Source organism: Sphaeramia orbicularis, chromosome 15 (assembly GCF_902148855.1).
Source record: "Sphaeramia orbicularis chromosome 15, fSphaOr1.1, whole genome shotgun sequence".
Lineage (NCBI taxonomy): Eukaryota > Metazoa > Chordata > Actinopteri > Kurtiformes > Apogonidae > Sphaeramia > Sphaeramia orbicularis.
In genome coordinates this window covers 19,031,707-19,057,743 of record NC_043971.1, presented here as the reverse complement: position 1 = coordinate 19,057,743, position 26,037 = coordinate 19,031,707, and the positions used below count along the sequence as shown (strand labels likewise).

The following is a 26,037-nucleotide window of genomic DNA, read 5'->3' as shown; positions in this document are numbered from 1 at the left end:
TTTAAAGTCAAATATTGTTAATTCGTGGCAATAATTTTTTTCCAGCTTTGATTATTGTCAAATTCATTGAATATCTGCTTTTTATTATTCTAATCATCTTTGGAAAACCACTGTCAGATGACCTCTAATACAACAAATAAATTATTTACATAGTGGTTGAACCCTATAACGCCAAACGTATCATATTTGAAGCATGAATTTTGAAGCCCTCTACATGATCACTGTGATATTTTTTTTCTTGAAAAACCAGATATATACAATTAGATACATGCAATACACGGATAATCCACCAGGAGGAGGAATTGGTTCACCAGAGGCCTTTCCAGTGACACTACAAGACTGTCATTAATGAGAAAGGAGACAGAACTTTGCCAATTTTGATAAGGAATTACCAATTTATTAGACATGATTGTGTTATGTTATGTTTTTGTTTGTTCAAAAATAATATTTGAGCAGTGAGACCCAATGTATCAAATATGATACAAAATTGAAACTCATACACGGAAACTGATATTTGAAAAAAAAAAAAAAAAATTGGTTGTTCAGAAGGACCAAGAGACCAAAAGAACTGGAATTTTCTGTCAATGATTTAATGGTTTAGGCTTAATAGGGTTAAAGCACATTGTCCCTATTATAATATCCATTTTCTTGTGTATTTTTGCAGTTTCATTGTAAGACAACTTTGCCAGGATGGGGCGCATCATACGATAAAATGTGCTTGTGGGGATTTTTCAGACAAGCTCTGATATGAGGAGTTTAAAGTGAAGAAAGCCTCATATAGGGCACCTGCAGTGAAGTATAAGACCCTACATTCACTCACTCAAGATACAGATACAAACTAAACACTCTCGGATAACAGATAAGAAACTCCTGACCTGAATTATGAGCAATCCCTGAACCAAGAAGTTAATAATTAGTAAGTAATCCCTATACGGTCTTTAATGCTGGCTAAGAAAAATCTTAAAGTCTGCCCCATCTGGTCTCCCGCATGTTCTTAAGTCCCTTTCATTAGGATCTGTTATGAAATCCGTCCGTGTTGCTGGGTTGTTTCAGGGCTCAGTGTAATATGAACCCGCCGTTAATCGTACAAAACAGCCCGCTGTCAAAGGCTCACCTGCCCTCTGACCTTCCACGGTGTCTTCTGTTTGGCAGAGTGTAAGGAGTGTTTAAGAGGGGCATTTTTCTGACGTTTAATTGATTTTCCCTCTTCTGTGGAGAGGAGATGTGTGTATGTGTACGTGAAGGGTGGGAGTGCCACTCAGGCTGCCAGAAAAATCCATGGGGTCTGGGGTTGCTGTGGTAATGGTAATCGCTTTTAATTCAGCATCAGGGACAAACAGAGAGGATAAAGGTAAAGTGGCAGCAGTTTAACCAGGTACTGTGGAAGTTAAGGGTGGAAAAACAATAAAATGTGTCTACAGGGAAAACAAGGTGAGAGTATTTCCCTGTTTTAGTGACTCTGCAAGTGTTCGGAGTGAGAAAGAGAGAGAAAGAGAGAGAGAGAGAGAGAGAGAGAGAGAGAGAGAGAGAGAGCAAGGTAAAATGACATGAAGAGAGGCTTTACATAAATACCTTTCTCTTCAATCCCACCAGATTTAAGAGCTCCTCCTTTCTCTTTCCCTCTTCTATTTTCCTCCTTGTCTACTGACAGATAATAATTCGTTCTTGAGCTGCTGTGGAGGGCTGGTATTTATTCAGCAACCTTTTTTTTTTTGTGCTGTCAAGCTTTTGCTCAATGTTATTTTACACCTGAAAATAGTGGAAAGTAATTAATTATGCATGTTTTTTTTTTTTTTTTTTTTATATTTCTCCGCCTCACTATTTATCTCTCATGTGCCTTCACTTTTTACTTTGAGCCCTCCCCCCTCCACATCCTTTTTCTCTGTGTGTGTTATGAATACCATTAATGAGTGTAGAGAGCACCAGACAGACAGAAACAGAAGGACGGACAGACAGATAGACAGAGAGGGGTGGTGTGTGATGCTAATAATGGGTTTGCTTTGTTTCCTCTGTCACTTTACTCAACCTCCTGCTGGCTCAAACACACACACACACACACACACACATTTAGAGGCTGTCGTCTTTATGAGTAGGGAGTGGAGGGAAAATAGGAAGAAAAAAAAAAAACATCCACAAGAGTGTGTGCAGCTACAGGAAAAAAAAAACAAAAAAAAACACCACCTGCCACTCAAGCCGCCCTCCTCGTAGTACACTGCTCACACACATACATACTCACATGTGTGCCGGTCTGTAATTTTCTGCCATGCTCCGCTCCCAACCAATCAGAGGCCGGTACAGGGCTTCTCAGAACGTGAGGGGGAGGAGACAGAGCGCCGCTTGCAGGCTGATTGACAGGCAGCGCCCTACAGGTGGAGAAAAGAACGGAGAGAAAGAGCAGGGGGAGAGAGGAACGAGGAGGAGGAGGAGAAGTAAGTGAGGACGAGAGGAGAGCAGCGGCAGTCAGACTTCCTCACACATTTTTCACACACACACATACACACACACACACACACCTACGTACACACACTCCCGGTGCTCTGTTCCTCCCCTCATTCCTACCTTGAGAGCTTGCTTCCCCTGGCAGATTATAGCCGACCACCACCACTTCCTTCCACTATCCCTACCATCACCTCCACCTCCAGCACAGCTGCACCAAGATGAGCCAGTGCAGGAAAAGGTGCAAGAGGCAGCTCACCAAGGTGGCTCGCTATTTCTACCGCTTCCTCATGGGAACGCTCACCCAAGGTAGGCACCCAAAACTTCCACTTCCAAACTCAGAGGGTTTGCTGGTGGCTCCTTCTTCTTTCCCAGATGAAGAACACATCTGGAGGTGGTTGTAGTCAGAGTTTGTTGTGTGCGGAGGAGAAGCGGTGTTTTCTGATCTTCGCTGATAGTTTTGTTTTGGTGTTTCAAGTCAGTTTTCAGTTTGAGTCTTAGATCTACCTCATACCTGGAGGATAGTGAAGTACATGCGCTTCTACTTTGCATATATCTATAACAAACATTTGAACAAAAGAGAAGTGGTGTTTGTGTGTTTTGGTTTGCATCTCTGAGAGTGTGTGCTTTGTTTCATCTGTGTGGAGCTCAGACATCAAACAGCCCTAAGATTCCAGTCATTATTCTCTGTATAATGTATGTGCATATGTACTGTAAATAACTCAACATACAGTACGAATGCATGTCTGCCTGAGGACATGTGTTTTTACTTGCTCCATTTCTGTGTATAATAGTAAAATCAATAATGATTATGCACAGTGAGAATTAGCCGTTAGGGCTGTATTAACTTACTCTCCCTTTTTCCTCTTGACTCTTTCTCCTCATCCTCCTCCTGCCTTCACGGCTTTGTCCTTCCCTCTCCTCCTGTTTCCTCTCTATAGCAGTCAAACAGATTGCCCTCTGGAAGCATGTGGCATTCCACCTCCATTGAGAAACTCTCAGTGGGAGAAAGACACACACAGCCTTTTATCCAGCCCTTCAGCCAGCTCTCAGTATGGCATCCTCTCACTCATCCCCATCCTCCTCCCTAGCCTTTTCCTGTACAGCTACACAACTTTATATTGCTAATCCATGCTCAGAGATTAAACTAAACTTGTATAAGATCAGTCAAATTCTTTTCACATTACTTTGAAGGTCTTATATCTTTTATGTCCACACACTCTTTGTCCTACAGAGCTTAGTCTTGGCTGTATAAAGTGTTTTTTGCTGGAGACACCCTCTATAACATAGCCTATTGACAACCTGCTGCTAAGCTTAACACCCATTTTCTTCTTTTCCTTGTGAGTGATATTGAGCAGCAGCTCATATTGCCTTGGGGAAGACACAACAGAGTAGGGTGGTTCTATTGAATCCCAGCAGTTGATCCTAGAAGGTGGAGATAAAGCTGTGTTTAGATGACCTTGTCAATAGAGCAGGGTGTGAATGCTAATTTGACATCCGTGCTGTTCATCTCCACTCCGGCTTTTCTCCGTGTTATCTCTTCAGACTTTGACATCTGCAAAGCTTCTTGTTCGTGCTTTTGGAGCAGTAGTTTAACATGTGGGTATGTATGGAGGGCATGTCGCTCACACATACTACCTGCAGAATGTTTGACATTATGAGGTACATTTGTTCTTAGGAAACAAAAGCTGCGTTAAAAGCATCTTGTTACTGAAACTGACAGAGCTGAACTTGAGATGTAATTAGAATATAAGCCTCTATAGATGATTCCTCTGGCAAAAACACATCCAGATGCTGTAGATCAATACACCTTTCATAAATACTAGTGCACCAAAAGAGGAATTACTGTATTTGTAGCTGAAAATGACCAAACACATGCACTGTTTCCATTTATATATTGATCACTTTGAGTTTTGTGTTTGTTTGTTTGTTTCTGTTTTGTTATATCATTAGTAGGAGCAAATACTGTTGGTTTGGGGCTGAACACCACAGACTGGTTCCCTACTTGGTAATTAAATCAGACAGTATTGACTAGTGAATATTGCTTTTACTGCAGTCTCTAAAAGACAGATGAAAAGTGGCATGAGCATATAAGAAACTAATACACACATATGTAAAGTGAATGTTTGGTTCAGAAACATCTGCTCTGGTAACAGGGTTGACCTCACAAACCTGTGCCTTTTAAAATCATGTCACTTTCATACGGAAGCTGTTAATTTTCTAATAATTAATTCCCTTATTCAGATGTGAACAAACATATACTATACATTCATTTTCAACCATTACACACATTGATTTTTCTTTTTTGATGAATTGATCCTTTTGTGCTAATTTACTAATTTAATATTGAGATGTATGAAAGGATTTTAATAACTCTAGTAATTAACGTAGCAGACATCTGTTTGGTGGCTCATGCGTGCAAACAAACACACGCAGACAGATGCACTAGTAGTATTACAGCTGCAAAGGTAATGTAAGCTGCGGTAAATCCTGGAATTTGAGACTGACCTTGCATAACAAACCCTCCGCTGTTCAGACAGTAAACTAACTACCACAGTCTCAAAGCCTCTTCACCCGCTCCCATCCATAAAGTATTTATTAAAACATTGTGTGTATCTCCATGTGTCTGTGTGTGTGTCCATCTTTAAGTTTACCCAGAATGGGGTTACCATGACTACTGGCTCCTGCGTGTCTGTTCCAATGGGAGAGAGAGGGAGATGTTTTCTTCGCTGCAATGGGAGCCAGTGAGGGCTGAACTGTGTAATGGCTGTGCTACATAGGGATTTCATCAAGGCCATTCAGAGTTTGGTATTTGAGGATTGTGGCATTTTTGGCTGTGCCAAGGTGCTCAGGGACGTGCCATTTAAGGCCGCCATGGAGAGACAGAATTTAGTCTGCTCTGTCAAACTGTGTATGAACCTAATAGAGCAAAAAGGACAAATGACATAAGTAAGCCCCAGGTTAATTGGCACTTTTTCTTCACTTAACTGTTAAAATTGTATCCCCACTGACCCCTGATGATCCACTGTGTTTCTGGATAGGCTCTTGTGTCTATAATTAGTTCTGTCAATTACATCCATAATCACAATCCTCTGTCTACCCCACCATGTACCTACACAATGCAATCATCATTGTGTCTGGTTGTAGCTTGTTTGCGTGTAATTGTGTGTTGCACATTACTGATGACAGTCATTTGTAGTCACACTCTTTCTTGCCCTCACTTTGCTCAATAATTAGTTTGTTTCATTAGCCTCTGTAGGGGATTCAAAGCCATGTTGTTTTGTATGTATGTGCCTATCTGCTTCTCATTGTCTTTGCCCTAGAGCGTTGTTTGTGTTGATTTACCTAATGGTGGGACTAACCCTATTTAGTGCAATTTAGAGGTATTTAATACTCCTCAAGTGGTTTTCCCGCCCACACACACATACACATTAAGTACACGAGCTCACAGGCATGTCTTATATGTACACTATCTCTTTTCCACTTCACTTTCTTTTGTGGCACTATCTTATTCTGTAGATGTTGTGACTTTGGCTGCAGAGAATCTCTTTGAGCTCTATCGATCTGTCTTTCAGCCGCTCTCTTATCTAGCATAAACAGTCTAAGCCTTTGGTGTCCGAGCATCACAAAAAGAAGCAGTCACTGAATCACCATTTTAGAAATTTAGTGAAAAGTAGGATTTGGTGGTTAAAGTGTAAAACCATTATACTGCAAAAAAGAGACAAATCTTACGTAAAGACACTGACTAATAACAGTGGAAGGTTTACATTAAATTGTAGCTACAACTTTATAATAAATGATTCATTTTACGTTACTGTTAAAGGCACGTTCATGGAAGTCTGTGCAATTATTGTGAATTCAGCCTCTTGTCAGTTTACAGCAGGATGGAGCCATGCTGGGAATTATCCCCTCAGCACTGTCTTGTGAAAATGATCAAGGTGTACGTTGCCCAAAAAGTTAAAAGTAAGGCCAGAAGGTAAGACAGATCAAGCAAACTCTGCACGCCAGTACTCAGTCCAAAATATGTGAAAATCCCAAAAGTATCAGGGTGTGCATGCTTTTACTCTGAGCTTATCTTGAAATATTTCTTTATTTCCTGATGTGAGTGTGTCTCCATTTTATGATATGTAAATGTAATTCTGTTATTGTTTAAATGGGACACATTTTACTGCATTTAACAAGTAAAATCTCAGTGTCAGTACTCAAAAACATGATCCATTATACCTGTGGTTTTCAGCCTTGTTCTAAAAGAGCGATTTCATACCCTGGCTGATCCTATGGGAATTTTTCTGAGTGGCTTTTCCCCCTTTCTCACCCACACTGTTTTCATTTTATAAAATATCTCTTTAAGCACTAGAACACCAAAACACCAACAAATACTCAGAAAAAACTTTGTATGTAGTGGACTTTAAACAGCTGACAACCTTATATCGATTATACTGATGTTAATATTTCTAATTTCTCTCATTTTCTTGAATATCTCTTTGGAAGGAGGTTTAAAAGATATCTGTTTAAGTGACCTATGATGCCATAAACATGTGGATGAGAGGCCCAAACACAGAGACAAATGTCACTGTGCAGTGAAAATGTTACTTTTATTGCAAATGAGCTACTGCTGCTCAGACCCGTTTCCTGTTGGTACCATAGATAGCATCATTTAGAATAGCTGGCAAACCATGACAGAGATTCAGGTGGGTCTGGAGGATTGAGTAAAGTGACTGATTAGTTGTTAAATCAATAAATACATTTGACATCATTTCATCACCTAATAATTTGTTTAAAATTTGTTTGCTCTTTTATCTCAAAAAAGTGTAATCATTTTTATTGTTCTACTTTCAGGATTAGACATGCTGTTTACTGCAACAGAAAAGGTGTTCTGTGTATTGAAGAACACCCAAACTCAGTCAAATGTGAATGCGTAATGTGAATTTGTTAGAAAATTTTATAAATAAGCGCCAACAGGAAAGCAGATTTGGACGTGGCATAAGAAGTTTCAAGAGGAAGACTGTTTGTGTCAGAAAAAAGGACTCCACTACCAACTTGATGTGTGAAGTGGCACATACATTGAACATGTATAATAACTTTGGAACATTATAATATTACTATCCCCCAGAATTCTTCGTTTGAAATTTGTAGGATAAAACATTTTATGTCCAAAATAATTCCTATTAAGTATCATTTCTCTTGACCATGTAGTCACTTTGATATGGACATCTCAAATGATGTCAATTTTTGTGGGACACCCTGTACATATGACATAGTTCTCCAAGGTTCATGTCCGGTTTCATGCTGTTTATTTTGTCTTTTTTAGATGTTCCTCCCTGTATTTTTTTCCCCTAACCCACCCTAACATTTTTTCTAGCTACAACCAACCATCACTATAGTGTTGTCTAGATGTATTTCACATTGACCTGCACCTCAAAACAATGATGCTTAGCACACCTATTGAAAAAATGTCTGTCTTGGGGGTAGCCAAAATGTTGAAATATGTCATCTATGTAAGGAGTTAGGAGCGAGAATATGTGAAGGAATTTCAAGCTCCTAAATTTTTGTAATAGAAAAAAAATCCAAAACTTATTTTTCATTACTGGCACATTTTCAAGTTGCAGTCTAGTCACAGGAATCCAAGTCATGCTTGGAGCACCAGTAATGAGGCATTCCCAGTGTTTCTGGGTTTAAAATGCATAAACATGAACCAAAGTGTTTTGGTTTTATGTCTGAACAACAATATGTGTTTCATGTAATTACCCATCTCCTGTCATTATTCTGCTCATGAAATAAGTAATGTCATTGACCCACACTGCAAAAAAGGGGTGTCTAAAAACAAGATAAAAACACTAAATCTAAGGAAAAAGGTACTCAAAACAAGTGAAATACCTGTCCATGCAGCAAGATGATTTCACTTGACAAGACTTCTTGAAGTACGATTGTTAAATCTATAAATAAGCATGTCTACAGATGTATGAACACTTAAAATACACTAAAGCATTAAAAACACTTTTTTTTTTTTTTTTTTGCTAAGAACCAAATAATTGGCAGTGCACACACCTGACCCTACCAGTGGATCAGTATTCAGACTAGTTTTCATATATGTACCATAGGTTACTGTAGGTTTTTATTAATAACACTGTATAATAATAAGGCACGTTTTGGTTCGCCTTCATACCTTATTAACAAACGGATGCTGTAATTCCACTGTGATAAAATACAGCTAATTTTGCTTGATCAAATTAACAAATAACACCCTGTGCAGTAATAATTTTACTCCTCTGTTTCTGCAGACTAACATGCTGTTTTGGCCTGTAAATAAATTTAACTCGGAACAAATAGGTTTAAATTATTATTTTTAAACCAAGTGACTAATGTATTTGCTGTGTAGCTGTGTAATGAGCAATAATATATGCAGGTCATTACTCTAGAATTCTTTCCTTCTGGTAGACTCCCTGGATTTGTGTGGTTTACTCTAGTAAACGCTAGGATTCTCTACACTATTTACTCTCATTTCCCCTCGGAGAGCACCTACAAATCCCTAAACCTCACTGTACACAGCAGGAGTTCAAAGAAATAGTCACATTAATTTCCTTTTTCAGAGTAGGAGTCATTTGTTATGGGCTTTGACATTTTTCTAAATGAAACTGGATATTAATCTTCCTCCAGAGGCCATTAGAACTTTGTACTTTCTAATTAATGACCTGTGATTATGTCCCCAAATATGCAGCTTCAACCTTCCATTGCCTGGTCATGCATATTTTCATACTAGCGATTCCACACACGCCGGCTCTGACAGACAAAAACACACATATATTTCCCCTGTTTTTCAGCTCCACTACCTTGAAGCTGATTTTCTTTGCAGTTCACTTGTGGCTATGACCAAAGAGATTTTGTTATCAACCTTTCATCTATGAATAAAACATGCTCAGTCCAGGCCGCGGCATAGAGATTCCTCACATTGTGTGTATGAGATGCTGCTACATTTTACTCCAGATGTTATTAATAAAACAGTCTACTGCTGATATGTGGGCAGTGTAAAGGTGTTTACAGACACACTAACACTGTACATGATTAGTTTAGCATGCAAACATTAAAAATGCAACTCACAGCAAGGTCAACAAACTAAATATAGCTCAAATGAATATGACCACACCATTACAAAAGTATTCAAATTCTTTTAAAAAAAATAGTGTGTGACAGTTTTCTTGGATAAGTATGTCAGAGCAACACAATTTATCGTTTTAGCACCATCACCACTGTGTGTGTGAATGTGTTATCTCATTGCAGGCTATGCAATGTCAAGCAAGGTAACTCAACAGATCATGCTGCAACTTTATTGCCATTTAACACAAAGAATTTTATTGTAATTATCCATGAGTCTCTAGAATAGAAATCTGTTTAGATAAATCGGTATTGTTTTATTTTGATTGCAGAAAATGACTTTAAATATTACTTTTTTATTGATAAATATTATTTTTGAGCTAGTCAGCAATTATTTCTTCATTTTTGCAAAGACTAATGTCCTGTCCACACTAACACAGACAGTATAGTTTCTTCCTTCTGTCCACATGAACTTCATTTTCCAAAATATATATCCACATGACAATACAAAACATCAACAAAGTGGTGTTTATGCTCAGACAAACAACTGCTTTTGGTGTCTTTAAAACTGTGAAAGCCATTGATAATATTGGATATAACAGACACATCAACAATAAGATCATTTATAAAACAGTGGTAAGGACTAGTTCAAGTTGTCGGACTGCATTCTTTATTCTTTTGTGAATTTTTCATACAGTGGCTGATACACCAGGAGTTGATATAACAGGTGTGGCTTCATTACACAAAATGATAATAGACATTTGAAAATCCAGGTGTTGTGCTATTATTTTCAAACCCCAATTGAGTTTTTCAAAATCTTCATTTTGGGACCTAAAATTACTTTTACATGGGAAAAAGGCCCAAACACTGACAAAAATGTTTTGCAAAATGTCTTCCTTTTGTGCCCTGTCATAATCCCATCACCTGTGACCAAATAACCTAATTCTGAGTCTTACTTGCACATTCTATAAACTTTTATTCTAATTTTGTCACTTTCCCAACTTTATTTGAATATGTTGCAGGCTATTAAATATAAATTTCCTCTGAAGTCACCTAATTAAATTTAACAATGTCACAAATTTAACAATGTCACCTCTGCATGTCCCTCTTGCCTAATGTCATTACATGCACATCTGTCACTCTCCTGTTTTTTGACGTTAAACGTCAATTTAAGGCTTAATGAATAAAACATAGGCTCCCTGTGATGGGGAACTCTGAAGGATCACTTGCTGGGTTTCGGTTTTGTGCATGTGTGTTGGTGTATTTGCGTTTGTGGAGAGTAGCGAGCCATATCTCAGTGTGCTGTAATGGCACTCACAGTGGGAAGGGAATTGTTCATTACCAAAAGGATATCTTACTCCAAGCTAAAGTTCCCTGCTTGTGTACTTTACCATGGGTTGAAGAGGAGACCCTCTGCTAGGCTGAGCTGGATGTTGCCTCATATCACGGCGTAATAGTCAATATGAAAACACAGCAGGAAGTAGAGAACCAAGGGTATAGACATAACTTGAAAAGAAAAAAAAAATCAAATATCAAATTCATATGCAATGCTGTATTTTGTTTCAGTTCATTTAAGATTATTATTTTACAGGCTACATTTCCAAGTTGTGGGTTTTGATTTGTCAGTTGATAATCTGTTTTGGAAAAAAATAGTTTAAAAGTGACAAAACTGAGAAAAGGCAAAGGCGACACAGTTAGAGGACAAGGAGCATTTGTGACAGAAAAAGTCCCACATTTTATCACGTCTGAGTGCTAACATCCATTTTAAGAACACGATTGTTTCGTCGCTAGACATGTGAAGATTCTCACTTAAAATTATCTCGCTCACGCTGATTATTCACTTCTGTTTCTGTCTGCTGTTGACACCTGCTGACTCGCACATTCACAGTCAAGATAAAAAAGCTGGCCTAAGAATAAACTTCTTGGGGAAGGTCAAACCTGTGCAGAAAACATTCCACTTTGAAAAGCTATATTTAAAAATTATTTTTGCACATTTGTTTGGCACATGCTGCCAATTTTCGGCACATGCGGTGGCATTCCAGATCAAGTTATTAAGGGAAAAGCGACAGTTGGTTTGTAGTTGTTTGTGCTCTCTGTATATGCTCAATAATCCCTCTGTGTATCTGTTGCTTGAGTTCTCATTCTCTGCCTTCTCTGGCAGCGATCCCACTGTTTTAGCCCTAATCTGCTCCATGCTGTTCACATTTTGCTTCGTCCCAGGCTGATTGAGTCATACCTCTGTGGCTTGCTCTGCCTGTCAGGTATCAATAGTCTGCTTCCTCCTGTATCCAAATCCACGTTTCATTTAAGTCAGGTTAACGGCTTCTTACCTCTGACCCTTTTATTTAACTTCAAACGTCTGGATACACTTAGAGAAAGCCAAGATGGTAGAGATGTTATGCGATTTAATTTCAGTTTCTGCCCAGAGCCAAGTCTTGTGTGAGCTGTACTTTAATTGGGTGGTACAGTATATCTGACTGTTCCTGTCATTTCTCATCTCTCTGAAATAAAACACTATTATCTTGTGCAGAGCAGACGGATCATTCTTAGCTGCTTGCAGGTCTGTTTGCCGTGACAGTGGGCATTTCAGGTGAAAAGTGCTTCAGACTGACACCCACCACCCTGCACTTCCTGTGTAGTAGCGGCACTTCTAGCATACATCCCTGCTTTCAAGCTGGTTCCTTGCCCTCTCTTCAACCTCACCTCCTTTTACTTCATTGTCCACCTGCATCCACCCCTCCCTCATCCTTCTCCCTTTACTAGAAAGGTGTGAAACATCACCTTCATCCATCATGTGTGTACACACACACACACCTCACATGTGCTAAAAATAAATCCCTATTAGTAGCAGTCTGAGTGTTGGGGATGGAGGGGGGAAAAGGTGTGAGTGGTGGAAAGAGGATTTCAATGCACTGTGGTGAGAGGAAAAGAAGAAACAGTGAGAAAGGGTTTGGATTTGTGTTTGTATTTCTTCCAGTAGAGTTTCTTTTAGTGATTCTCTACTGATTCTCACACAAGTTTTAGAGATCCATCTATGGGGGGTTCTTGTTGACTGGAAAGAAGCAAGTACATTTGGAATAGGCTGATATGTTTGTATCCATCAAGGAGACAAATAATCAATATTAAGAAGAGATATATATTTGGAGGAGGAAAGAAACATCTTGGAGCCAAATTTCTCAAGCAGTATTTATCACTGGTTTTCACACTGAAATGCCATGAAAAAGATTTTAGCATATATATATATATATATATATATATATATATATATATATATATTTTTTTTTTTTTTTTTTTTTTTTTTTTAAAGGTACTAGTCATGATGTGTAACTAGTTACATAGCACTGTGGGCAGGATAGAACAGTGGATACAGACAGAATGAGAGGCATCTGCATCAGAGCCACATTAGTTGAATTATAAATTAGTGTGTGTGTTTAAATAACAGGTAAATAAATAAATAAAATTACTGATGCAGATAGTTGTAGAAACAAATGCAAATATCAGATCGATAATTGGCCAATACATACAGTGCCTAACTAATTTATTAGACCACCTTTCCCTTTCCCTGTTAGTCCCAGAGACCATTCAGCATCATAAAGTACTTTAATCTTTCTTTTTCTGAGCTTCTACATCCTGGTGTATTAACCATTACAGAGACATAAAATATTATTTTGGTAATTACTAATGCTGTTAATTTGGGGCAGCTGTGGCATTAACCTTACACTGGGTTGTGGTCTAGTAAATTTGAGCCCTGTATGTGTTATGTGCTCCTGGCCCTACTTTCCAACATTACTATGAAAGAAAGAAACTAAAATAATAATTAAAAAAAACATTAATGGAAGGAAAATACTGGAAAAACAGGCAGAAAAATAAAGTTTATTTTGAAAGAATGTTAAATCTCCTTTACTTGTGTCTTTTTCCTCTCACTGCCTCTGTCCGTGGTGCTGAAATGTATTTATATTCACAAGGCGCTCAGTGTCCTTTTATCAGTTCCTTTTAACCTTTAACTTATCAAATAGTTTCTGTCTTAATGGAAGTTACATTGTGTTGCTGTGAGAAGATTCCACACCCCCAACCACTCCCCCCACCCCCCCTTTTAAGAAAACTTGCTGAGTATAATGTTTTTGAAGTTAATATGCTGAAAAGTCCATTACTTATAGGCATAATAGCCATTTAACCATTATAATATATATCAACCATACAGGGATGCTACATAAATGAAGAAGTATTAACATTTACGATGTGCCAAATATGCATAATAAGAGTAAAATCCAAACAAAGTTAATGTACCATGCGCTGCAGTCTGAATTGCTATTGTGCATCATTCGTTGTCCTCCCCCAGCCGCATTTCGTTTATCCTCTGTGACGTTTTTCTGTGATTTCTGACTAGTTTGAAAGACCTTTACCTTTGTTCAAGGAGACTTTTCTGCACTCAGAGCATATACCATTATGTTCAACTGCTTTGTGTTTTCTTTCTTTTTTTTCCCCCTCTGGATTCAATAAGTACATAGGTACTGTATGTCCATTACCTTCTGTGCTCTTCCATATTCCCTCAACCACTCATCTGTGTCTATAAATTGTATCACGTTTAAAAAAGGCCTTTGTGGATTGATGGTTCTCTCAGATTCTCATGCTCTGTTATCTCTATTGCTCCCCTTGGCTCTTGTTTTTTCTTTCTTTTTTATGTTCCATAATCCTCCTCCAGTTATATCACTGTACATCTTGCTGAACATATGTTACCTTTTCAGATGCTTTGAAATTGCTGGGAAAAAAAGCAATGTCCTACTAAATCATTTAACTAGATTCATAAAATATACACACCATTTTATGTAACTAAAAACTAAGACTTTGTATTAGTGTCAGATTTACTTTATGATCAAGTGTTTCTACATCCAAATTTCTTTCATATGACAACAACATCCAGCTTTGTCAAATCTAACACTTATTACCAGTCACAGCAGTAAGCCACACATGTATAAGTCCTTGGTCATGACCTGCAAGTCTTAAGCAAGTCATCAGTTCATGCGGTGAAAACCAAGCAAGACAAGTCAAGTCATTCTTCAGGTGTTATCGATGAAGTTCAGACCCACACATTCTCTTTTTTTATTTCTATTTATACACGTCATTACATACTAAATCCCACTTGTACTTTATCTATCAAGATTAAATCACACTATCACAATTATTTCATGAGAAAAGGTAAAAGAAAAAAGAAAAATTCCAACTTTATGGGTAACAGTGTTCTCTATCCTACATGAAAATTTGACCAAATCATTGATTCGTTCCAATGTTTGCTGCTTTATGATGACTGATCAACCCGTTATCGTTGAAAAATTAAACATGACCTCTCAATATGTCAAGTCAAATGAATAGTAAATATAAGTCACCCCATGTAATTCTAGTAACCCCCCTCTGTTCATTATTACTAGTTTGCTCCCCTATAGGAAGTCCAGTCACAAGATATGTGGTTGGAGAGGATTTTACACCAAAACAAAATACAGGGTTGGCCAGTCAGCTCTTAATATCTATTTTCCATCTGTAAAATCAAAATAGAATGTCTTAAGTACTTGTTAAAGGGGTCATATTTTGCTGAACCCACTTGTATTAGTCTTTGGTACATTTATTTGTGTATTTGGACCCTAATAGTTCCAAAAGTTTGAATTTGAACCCTCCAGGTGCTGCAAAGCTATCTTTATAGTCATTTTGGCAAAAATCTAGTGGATTTTTACGACCCGTTTTAACCTCCCAAGACCCAGCTATGGGTTTTCTGTTCCCATTTGTGGACAAGAGTTTCACAACTTTATACAAAAAAAGTAAAGAAAACTGTCCACCACAAAGGACATTCCATAAAAATGTTTAAAACTGCATCTGAAAAACTGTTGCATCATGATGTTGCCAATATAGGCACTTATTTAATAATAAACAAAAAAAGTTTGTACTTTACTGACATTTCCTGGGTCTTAGGAGGTTAATTCCTGCTTAATTTGTTGCGTCTATAACTAGTTACGTCACGACATTTGCACATACAAGGTCAAGACTTTCAACGAACATTTCTCTGAGCACGCCATAATTGTTTGTCAGCAGCAGCGGTTGTAGTCCATACTGAAAATGTCCAAACTTAGAGCCGATTACCTAAAATGTTCAGGTGTTGGTTGAACGAGACAGAGCAGCACAGGCAACAACCTAAGGGGGTGGGGCATGAAGTGGCTCATTTGCATTTAAAGGTCAAGCGCTCAAAATGACCTTTCTCGTGTGTGTCATTACTCAGAAATAGGGTTGAGGATGGGCCTATGGAGTTTAATTAATGAAGAATTCAGACCCAAGCATAGCATTTACAGTTTGTGTAGACCACAGGGAACTGTTTTAAAATGCATAATTCCATTTAAAAAAGCAAAATATCACTTCTTTAAGAAAACAGGTTTTAAAAACTGTATCCCACACCAGTGATGAATTGCCTTTGTTACTGATATAACTGAAAACCTAAAGACAGGACTGAGACTAATGGAAGATTGAGATGTATGAAAATAGAGCTGTGTTAATTAGAATTTACAGTCATCAACCACAAAACAGGCTGAACACAATTCAATCAGTTATTGATCTTACATTGAGAGTGATGAAATTCTTCCTCAGACACACATTTATTTCACACTCTTGTTGCTTTACCACCACACACTATAAACTCACACCCTTTCATACATGTAGTGAGGAACTATTACACACACTCATGTACTCCCATGATATGAAAGTCTGAGCATTCAATTTACACCTTAATGACTTCTCCTCAATTTTTCAGTTTTCAGGGGAAATTTTTAGTAGTATTTTGATAAATAATTAATTTTCTAATCAGCTCTTTCCAGCCAGCCTCTCAGTCATTAAAGCCTAACTAACTGAATGGAAGTGTATTTTCCATCCTTCGTTGACAAGTTCCCTTGGCAGGTGGATAAATTTACTGCTAACTATAGCTATCAGAGCAGTGAATAAATGTAAGCTAACTATAGCTATTAAACCCCTCAGGGATCTTTCAGTTACAAACCCACTGCACCACTCATTACATGACTTCTTCACAAGCTCATTCTTTAGGTTTAATTGGATGTTTGTTTTGCAGCCAAACATCAGGTCGCTATCTGAAACTGCATTGTGATAGTAGGCATGAGTTTGTATTAGAAAAGCTGTTTTATATTCAGAGCTTATGTGGGGAATGAGGCGTCACATTCTCTTAGGTCAAAAAACTTGAATTAATCGATTTTGAACAGAAAGGCAGCGGTGGAAATGTTCAAGGCAGGTGAAGTCACCTCAGAAAGATGGGAAAATGGTTACATGGTTAGAATAATAATAATTTCTTACATTTTTTTGCATTGTAAGATTTTTTTTTATTATTATTACATTATTTCATTCTAATTTCCTCATTTAACTTAATCCCACCAATATATTTAACATACTATGACTAGAAAGTGCATCTGCATCATTGCAAAACTTTCTCCTACTCAGAGTGTATTACCTCCCCTAGTCTGTCCATCTGTTTTTCAGCAGTGTTACACATCACCCCATGCACTAATTTTCCTTAAACTTGGTTGAAGGGTAGGGCATAAGCCGAGGACTGCCTCTAAAACTGTGGCTGGAATTATTTTTGACTTTCTTTAACAGTGGGGAGCCCTAAGCTAAGTTTGATATTGAAAGGTGACAGTTTAATGAAAAAATAATAATAACTTAACTGATAAATGACACCAGCCAAAAGTATTTTGACTAAAGACGAAAGTTTTCAATGTCGACCATTTCACCCCAATTAATACATAATGACTAATATGGTAACATGTAGCACTGTGAGCTCTGATGTCACCAAACATTCCCTTACAGTTAGTCTTGTGGTACAGCGGAGTTCATTTGTTAACTTTGATGGACATATTCGCTGTTTTTTTTTTTTTTACTTTGACTTGATGAGAGAAGAAAAAATACTTAACAAGTGGTGCCAGGCACAACAAACCCCACCCCTTGCATGTATTGTAGCTTATTTTGGCATCGATCCAGCTGATGTCATCATGTCTATTCGTGTGCTGATGCCAGGATATCAATATATGTGTCAAGTTTGAAGTAAACTGAAACAAAATTAATGTTTTTATAGACATTTGAAATTTCACCTATTTTAAGTAAATGGGAGAAATTTAAAAAAAAAAAAAAATTCATTAAAAATTTTAAACTTTGACCTACCGTTCCCAAAATGAAACTACATCTATTCTGGGTCACTGGCAATCTGTCAACCCAATTTGGTATGAATTCAAGCAACAGTTTTGCTGCTATAGACATGTGAATTTTCACCCATTGTAAATAAATGGGAAAAAAAGATTTTAAAAATTCCTAAAAAAATTTAACTTTGACCTACTTTTCCCAAAATGTAATGAGATCTATTCTAGGTCACTTTCAATCTATAAACCCAATTTGGTATGAATTCAACCAGTAGTTTTGCTGCTAGAATATTAACAAACACACAAACAAACTGAACCAAAAACAATACCCCTTGCCTCTCCTTCGGGGGGCGGGTAATAATGTGCATGTGTTCAGCTGTATAACAGACTGCCGGGTCCCACCCCCACCTCAGACTGTCAACAATCTCACAAAATGATATTTTAATTCATGTTAGATATTATCCGGTGATGTAATTTCTTATAGTATAAGATGTAAACAATCATCACAGTGGTTGTCTGATTATTATGGAACCAGTTTGTTTTTTTTTTTTTCACAAAATAATTGTTTATTCAGTAGAACAGAGCCACTTCTCCCACAGGAATCTAATCAAAAACAACAGTCTTTGTTCTGCCTTCAAGCACCCAAATGCTGTGACGTGTCAACACCTAAAGATTGGAATATTTCATCCTCAGTTGAAATACGTTTGATCAAAGTGAGAAACTTCCAATTTTAGCTGATTCGCCATTGATCAAAATGTAGCAGCTAACCTGTGGCTAATTAGCTGAAACCTTCAGTGAGGTGTATCACTGTGAGGCAATGGCATCAGTTCTCAGATGTCTTCCAATGTTCTCCTAAAGTTTGTCTTGTGGTACAGCGGAGCAGATTTCTCAACCATGGTTATAGAGATTTATGGTGCACTTAGTGAGTATAGTTATTTTTTAACTTGGTTTTAATGGCATATACACCAAAAGCAGCATAAAAGTGTATGTGTATTGACTGTGCATCCATCATAAATTTACTCATTCTATTACAACACCTCAAACTGTGACTTAAAAAAACAGTCATTTTATTTGTATTAGCTCCTATCATGTTAATATATTAATTAGTTCAGGGGCGAAGAATTGTGTATGGACGCTAGGGACACGTCCCTACCAATATCCAGCCACTACTGTTTTGTCCCTACCAATATTACCACTGTCCATAGTGGTTAGACAAATGATAATGGAACACAAAGGGTTAATAGTCAGTCTCTGCTAGAAGTCCCGCCTCTAACCTAAATATCACTCTCTGATTGGCTCTGTGGTTTTGCTATCGTACATGTGATTGGCCGTCCCCACTGTTACTCCATCTACTTGTAAAAGCTACAGCTACCCGCTAGTTGGACTGGACAGGAAAAAAAAAACAAAGTCGGACCAGACAGGAGGCAGTTCGTATCTCCAACTGCTTAGCGTAAGTTGTCAACATGTCTGCATTTGTTCTGCCTGGGTCATGTCAACTAGATGGATTTGAATATCAGAGGTGTCATTTACATGTACATTTGTACATGTGTCTGTTTGCCTGCCTATGCGTGTCCATGCATGTAGGGCCAGTTAGTGGCATAGGCTGATAATTGATAACATGATAATTTCTCATTAATTATCGTAAAAATAAAGAAATGAGAGGAAAAAAAACAAAACAACAAACCCCTCTGTAATTTCTCAGGCGAGCTCTCCCAGACCGGTGCTCACTGTGTGTGTGAGTGACAGAGACAGAGTAAAGCTGAATGACAGACAAGTGTTGAACTAGCATCCAGGTAAAGGATGGAGAGTTTATCACCATGAAAAGGCCTTCCAAGGCCTTAGCTGCAAAGTTTAGAAGAGGAGAAAAGAGGAGGCAGAAAAGTAATCAAATTATAGAGGTATGAAAGTCTTTATAATGTTGAAAAATGTTTCATGTTACTAGCAACAGCTAGCTGAACTGAAATGAAGCAAAGTTGGCTAATAATGGAACTGTAGATGATTAAGATAGGAGATATCTGCTAAGGTGTGTGGTTTACTGCTGCTGAACTGTTTTATATATGTTTCTATGTGGTTTATATATGTTTCTGTGTCGTTTATATATGTTTCTATCTGGTTTACTGCTGGTTGGCTGGTTTATAAATGTTTCTATGTGGTTTATATATGTTTCTATATTGTGTACTGCTGGTTGGTTGGTTTCTATATATTTATATGTGGTTTACTGCTAGTTGGCTGGTTTATAAATATTTCTTTCTGATTTATTTATGTTTCTATATGGTTCACTGCTAGTTGGCTGTTTGATATATGTTTCTATATGGTTTACTGCTGGGTGCTTTGTGCATCTCCTCTCATGCTTCATGTATCTCCTCTTCGTCCCCCCCCCCCATATGTATGTGTGTGTGTGTGTGTTTGTGGGCATGTGTGTGTTTTTTTTTTTTGGGGGGGGGGGGGGGCATCAACTTCACGTCCCACCTAGGGTGCCAAAATGGCTACAACTGACTGACTATGATTGTTTGCTTGTTTGATCAGCTCTACATGACGTGAAATTATGATCGTAAATGCAAAAAAAACATCAAGTTTCAGGAGTGCTGCCTTGGAGCACTTTTGTGTCCCCACCAATGTCAGAATCAAACCTACTCCCTTGAATTAGTTCATGTATGGATAAGGTGTTAAACATAAACAGAGGTTGTCTGGTTTCACAAAATGCTAATACCACTTTAACAAAATAGAAGTTTGTTCCATTTCTCCCACTGGACTCATAGTTTGTTGTTTGTTTTCTAACCAGTGCCACCGACTAAAAAAAAGGGAGGAAAACAGAAGTCATAATTTGTGGTTTGTGTCTGGACTAGAAGCCTCGGTGGACGTCTGCACTTTCTTAGTGACCTTCTCGTCAAAACTGTAATTAATGTCATTTTTAAGAAAAAAACATTATCAGCAGTTTAGGAAAGTTATAATTAATTTATTTGTAAAATGAAAAAATAAATAAATGTTATTGACTGTACCTTTAATAGTTGGAAATTATGAAATAGTTCAAAGTATTAAAACTAAACCCCAATTAAAACAGACAGAAAATAATGATATGATATGATATGATATGATATGATATGATATGATATGATATGATATGATATGATATGGAATCAATATGAACAAACTGGTTGACAGTGTAGCTCTGGGGTAAATAAACTAAAAAGCTCTATTTTCTCTCTATTTTTTACAATAAGACTACTTGGTTTATGCATAGTTGTGGGAAAATGACATGACAAGTACATAAAATTAGATTTACTTTTCACTTTGGAATATTTTCTTGTCTCTGACCGTCCCACTGTGTCACAGTTTTTGTAATGGACAGCAGTGGATAGGGGGAAAAAAAAGAAAGGCTACACATCAGTTGTATTCACCAGGGAGGCCAGTGGTCAGAGGCACTAAAAGTCTGACAGTCCCCAGCCGGGACAGAGCTGTCTGTTCCATTCAGCCATCCACGCATGAGGAAGCCAGGCCTCGGACAGGGACGACCTTGACAGACTCTGCCTCTGACCTCCAGTCAGCGTGGCCGGGAGAGCGAGGAGAATCACGGGAGGTTAGAAAGAAACAGGAAAGAGGAAATGAAAGGGAAGCGAGGAGCTAGAACGGGAGGTTCAAGGAGGAAGAGGAGGTACGTTCTGGAAAAAAGGACAGATACAGGACACAGAGGAACTGCAGCACAATTAAGCACAAACAAGCACAGAAAGGGAGAATGTGACCGAGCGAGATATTAATGAGCTGGCAAACAGAATGCATCCAGAGCCTTTATTTCTTTTTATAACTGTGTTTATTATATTTTTGTACAAATTCAGTTACATTGTTCAGAACAGATATACACTCACAAAAAGTCTAAAAAGCGCAGGATTAAAATAAAATCGAAGCATATGCACATCTTTGTATCCAGCATCCCATAAAATCTGATTTAATTTTATGTCTCTAGTTTCCAAAATTGAACTCTTCTGAAGCAATTATTTTATTTAAACACCAGAATCATAAATAGGACAAGCACTTTGAAATGTCTTAGTTTTCTGCATGATTTAGTTATAAAATGTGATCTCCACTCCACACCTCCAGCACCAAATCCCATTTTGTTCATTAGACTCTTGCTCTTTTTTCGACAGCATTAGGAATGTTTTTAACAGTGTTCAGTAAAGACATTAAATATTCAAATTTCCTGTTTGGTAATAGGTGGGGAACATTGTGTTTCAGATTATATCACATTTTATGACCAGTTCATGCAGGAAACTAGAAAACTCACAGGTTTCACATGCTTTTTCTTGCCATTGATTTTCTAATGCAATGTCATTTTAATGTATTACTGTCTAACCTTTTGTGCTGATATTTTTAAAGTTTAAAGGTTAACTTGCTTTAGTACCCCCGTAGGGAAATTCAGTTTCTGTATTTTATACATGCTAATGCACACACATTATTTAGTATTAGCTTTAGCACATAGGTCACATTAGGATTAGTCTTAAAGTGGTGTTACGATTACATGAATACAGGCAGGTTTTCAGTCTTTTATTTGAATCTGAATCTTTAACGCCTAAAGACCTAGAACTATTTTAGTGGTGACTTCCAAGTGAATTTTTTCCTGAATATTTAACCTTTCTTTAGTGATTTATTGCCATTATTATTTATTTCTTTTGTATTTTTCAATGAAAATCCTCGATTTTGCTATATTTCATTTACTGATCATGTAAATGTTCATAAAAGCTCAGAGTAAATTCAAAGATTAGTATATCAAAACACAGAAAACTGACAAAAAGGTGCATTTGTGGCTAAATGTAACATTAACTGAACATTGAAACAAGCATCTACAATTACTGTCATTTGTCAGGTTTTTGGGTTTTACTGGTGAATCAATGATGTAGAAGTTGACGGTGTTTCCACATTCACTCTGAAATCCCAAATGGATGATATCTGATGATGATGAAAAGCTGAGAATCTGTATTTTCTGAGAATTATTTATTTGTATTGATATAGAATTAGTGGTTCAGAAGTTATTAAATGTTTAGTTCAGTAGATACCTTTGGTTGCTTGCAGTTGTGCAGGGCTTTGAGGATTAACATGGATTGAAAGGTCATTCCAGAAATAAGGGCAAAGGCAGAAACTGCTCAAAAATCCACATATTTATGATCATTCTATTTTATTTTATCATGCTTGTTTTTTTATTTTGCTTTTTGGTCATTCTTTTTTTTCAAGGTATATATCGTGTTCTTAAGATTTTACATATGCTTCTGCATGGCAAAAAAAAAAAAGAAAAAAGAAAAAATACAACTACCGCCAGTGCAGAAGTCGTATTACATCACAGGCATCCAGTGGGTTTTTACATTTACATTTGGATTTCTGTTTTCTCCATATAAATATTTCACATTTGACCAGTACCATGTTTGCTTCTTTTCTTATACGGTACCACCTCCTCTCTGCTGACTGTGCCTTCTTTATTCTAGTCCCTATTAGTGTCTGTGTCTTCAGGCCTAATTAAACTCACTGTCAACTGGTGATAATCAATTCCATGGCGTGTCAGGACACATTTACATTTACTGTAGGGCATGTAAATGTAATAATGATCAGACACCACAATCAAAGCACGCTAGACTTTCCTCTTCCAAATAATAGTACAAAATGAAATTAGAAAATAGTAATAAGCTAAATAAATAATTCAATGAATAAAAATATCTTGACCATGTGAGATGTTTTATTTTGTAATTGACAGAAATACTCCATGTCTCTCGTCTTTCGATCTCTCGTCTTTCGATCTCTTGTCAACGTGGCTTTCTCATTTGGTTTTTTTCTCACGCTGCACTTGTCTGTCATCATTTTGCTCGGCATCAGTTTGATGTCTGTCAGTCAGCACGGTGTTTCACAAATGTGTGGTTTAGTGTGTGTCTTTGCCTCTGGATGACAACCAGTGTGTCACGGTGGTGAGTGATATGTTTTAAAGTTGAAGGAAACAAAGGACAGTTTGACACACAGCGAGACTGTGATGCATTCAAAGACAGTTGTGTGGGTTTATACTAAACCTGTAGGGTCCCCATTGAAAGTAATGCTGTCAATGAATACGGGTCATTTTTGACTCACACTCTGCATCAGAGAGATAGTGACAAAAAATTGACTTTTATTTTAGTAAAAATTTATAGTGATCAAAAATAGATAATTAACCCTTAAAGATTTTATTCTCTAAATCTGTCCTTTCCTAAGTTATTTATCACTGTTTATTGGTTGCATGTTCATATATTTAATTTGCTAACCATGTAGATGATGAGTGATTTTTATTTTGACAATTTCCAAAAGAATTTTTCGCTACATTTTGCCTTTTCTAAGTGATTTATCACCATTTATTTTAATATTATACCTGCATTTTACATTTTACAGTGAAAATCAAATATTTTCCTATATCCTAAAAGTGCAAAACATGTTATTATATGATCATAAAACTTGCATCTATTTGTCAAATTACATAGGTTTTACTAGTGAGTCTGTGTTACATAACATGACGGTGTTTCCATGTTCACTATCGAACCTCTGAACATCCAAATGGGTCATATCTGACAACGTCGAAAAACTAAAACTGCATTTTTACTGAATTATTTACGTGTATTTATGGGATTAGTGGTTCAAAAGTTATTAAATATTTTAGATCAGTAGATGCTTTTTGTGGCCTGTGGCTTTTTAGAACTTTAAAGGGTAGTCAAGGAATACTCGAATACTAAACACAAGTTACTTTTCCATCGTACATATGCGCAAAAGTTTACAGATATTTACTAAATGTCAAAAAAACAGAAGTACGTAATGATGGTTTTTCCATTAAATCACAAATGTGATGATTTGTTTATTTATTATCGCGAGATGACAAGAGAAGTCATTCCATAAACATGGTGACGAACGTAAATATCATGTTGATTTACAGATATATTCATTATTATTATATATTACCCCTCTATCCCGAACTAAATTTAAAAAAAATGATTTGGGTTCCTCATGTGTCAAAACATACTGCACCATGTGTCTTTTAAAACTGTTTTTCTTTGCTTGTTGTAACATCCGTCAACATCCTTTTTTTTTTTTTTTGATTCACATGACTCTAGTTGCAGAAAAAAGTCTTTCCATTGCAGTTTTGCGTGATATACCATTTGTGCTACACCTGAAAAACCTTTTAATTGAAAAACAAGAGTTTTGGCGAAATTGTCGTTTTTTCCATAAGGTAAATTTTTATGCGCAAGTTATATTCGCGCAATCTGTGGGTCAATGAATAAATGACTACAGTCACTTTGGACCCATTATGTTTAAGTAGAACTAGATTGAATGGCTTTTAAAAGAGCTTAAGAAATTAAAATAGGTTGAATCATTTTTAACTTTGCATTAGAGTCACTTCAGAGCAGTGGATGAAAGTCCCTAGTTGCATTGACACAAAAACAATTACGCAAGTCAAGGACAATTAAAGGGTAAAACTATGCACTAATTGACTTCTTTAGTACATGAAAAATAAACCGTCAGCTAAATAGCACGACTTTGCAGAACGTGAACCACTGACTTTTATGAGCAGCTGACGTACATGCATATGTAATACTGTGCATCTCCACCTTTAATCTTGTATTTAAATGTCATCCTTGTTCATAACCTCCTTATCCTTGGTGAAAGTCAAATATATTCAAATGGAAAATTCAATATATGCTTCACATGAATGATGTATTAAACAGAAGTGTTGCCGTTTGATGTGTTATTAATACAAAGGTGTCCTTGAACAACTCACCAGTGAATATGAGACATACGTATATCACACGTTGTCACTTAGTTTATTTTGTTCCCCTCGACCGTCAAACACATCACTACTAATATTAGCACCAGTTCCACCATCTTGTCATCATCATCCACCCCATAGTAAGCTTCTCTCTAGGTAGTCGCCTCGATGTCACTTCTCGCCTCCTCTCATTTGTATTACGTATGTGCTCAGCCTGTTCCTGCTTTCTGTTTCTGCTGCTTTCCTGCTGTTCCGTCTGCTTGTCTGTCTGCGAGTCTGCATGATGTCAGTCTGACTACATCTCCCTTTCCTCAGATCCAAGTCTTTTGTGTGTTTGTGCGCGTGTACGGTGCGTGCACACATATGGGTATGTGTGATCTCATCAGCTCCCACCTCCGGTTCTCCAAATCTGATTCCTCTCAGTGCTATTTATAGCAGCAGAGGCCCACTCCACACTGTGTAACACGTCATGACCTGTGTTCCTGCATACCATTGTGACAAAGAAGCGCACAACACTGTTGAGCCTTTTTATCAGGTGTGTGTCAATAAGCACTGATAATATAAGCACTT

General features: G+C 37.2%; 1 protein-coding gene across 3 annotated transcripts in view; it reads left to right on the top strand.

Moving 5' to 3' along the window:
- The window catches only part of LOC115433783 (Kv channel-interacting protein 2), a 166,842-nt gene that overhangs the window by 88,961 nt on the left and 51,844 nt on the right, over positions 1-26,037 (top strand). The window contains exon 1 of one of the 3 annotated variants that reach the window (XM_030155278.1): positions 2,402-2,745. The exons of the other annotated variants lie outside the window; for them this stretch is intronic. Within the exon in view, the coding sequence (XP_030011138.1) occupies positions 2,658-2,745 (88 nt within the window). The 5' untranslated portion in view covers positions 2,402-2,657. Of the gene's footprint in view, positions 1-2,401; positions 2,746-26,037 lie in introns of those variants that run through there. 3 annotated transcript variants of the gene reach the window in all.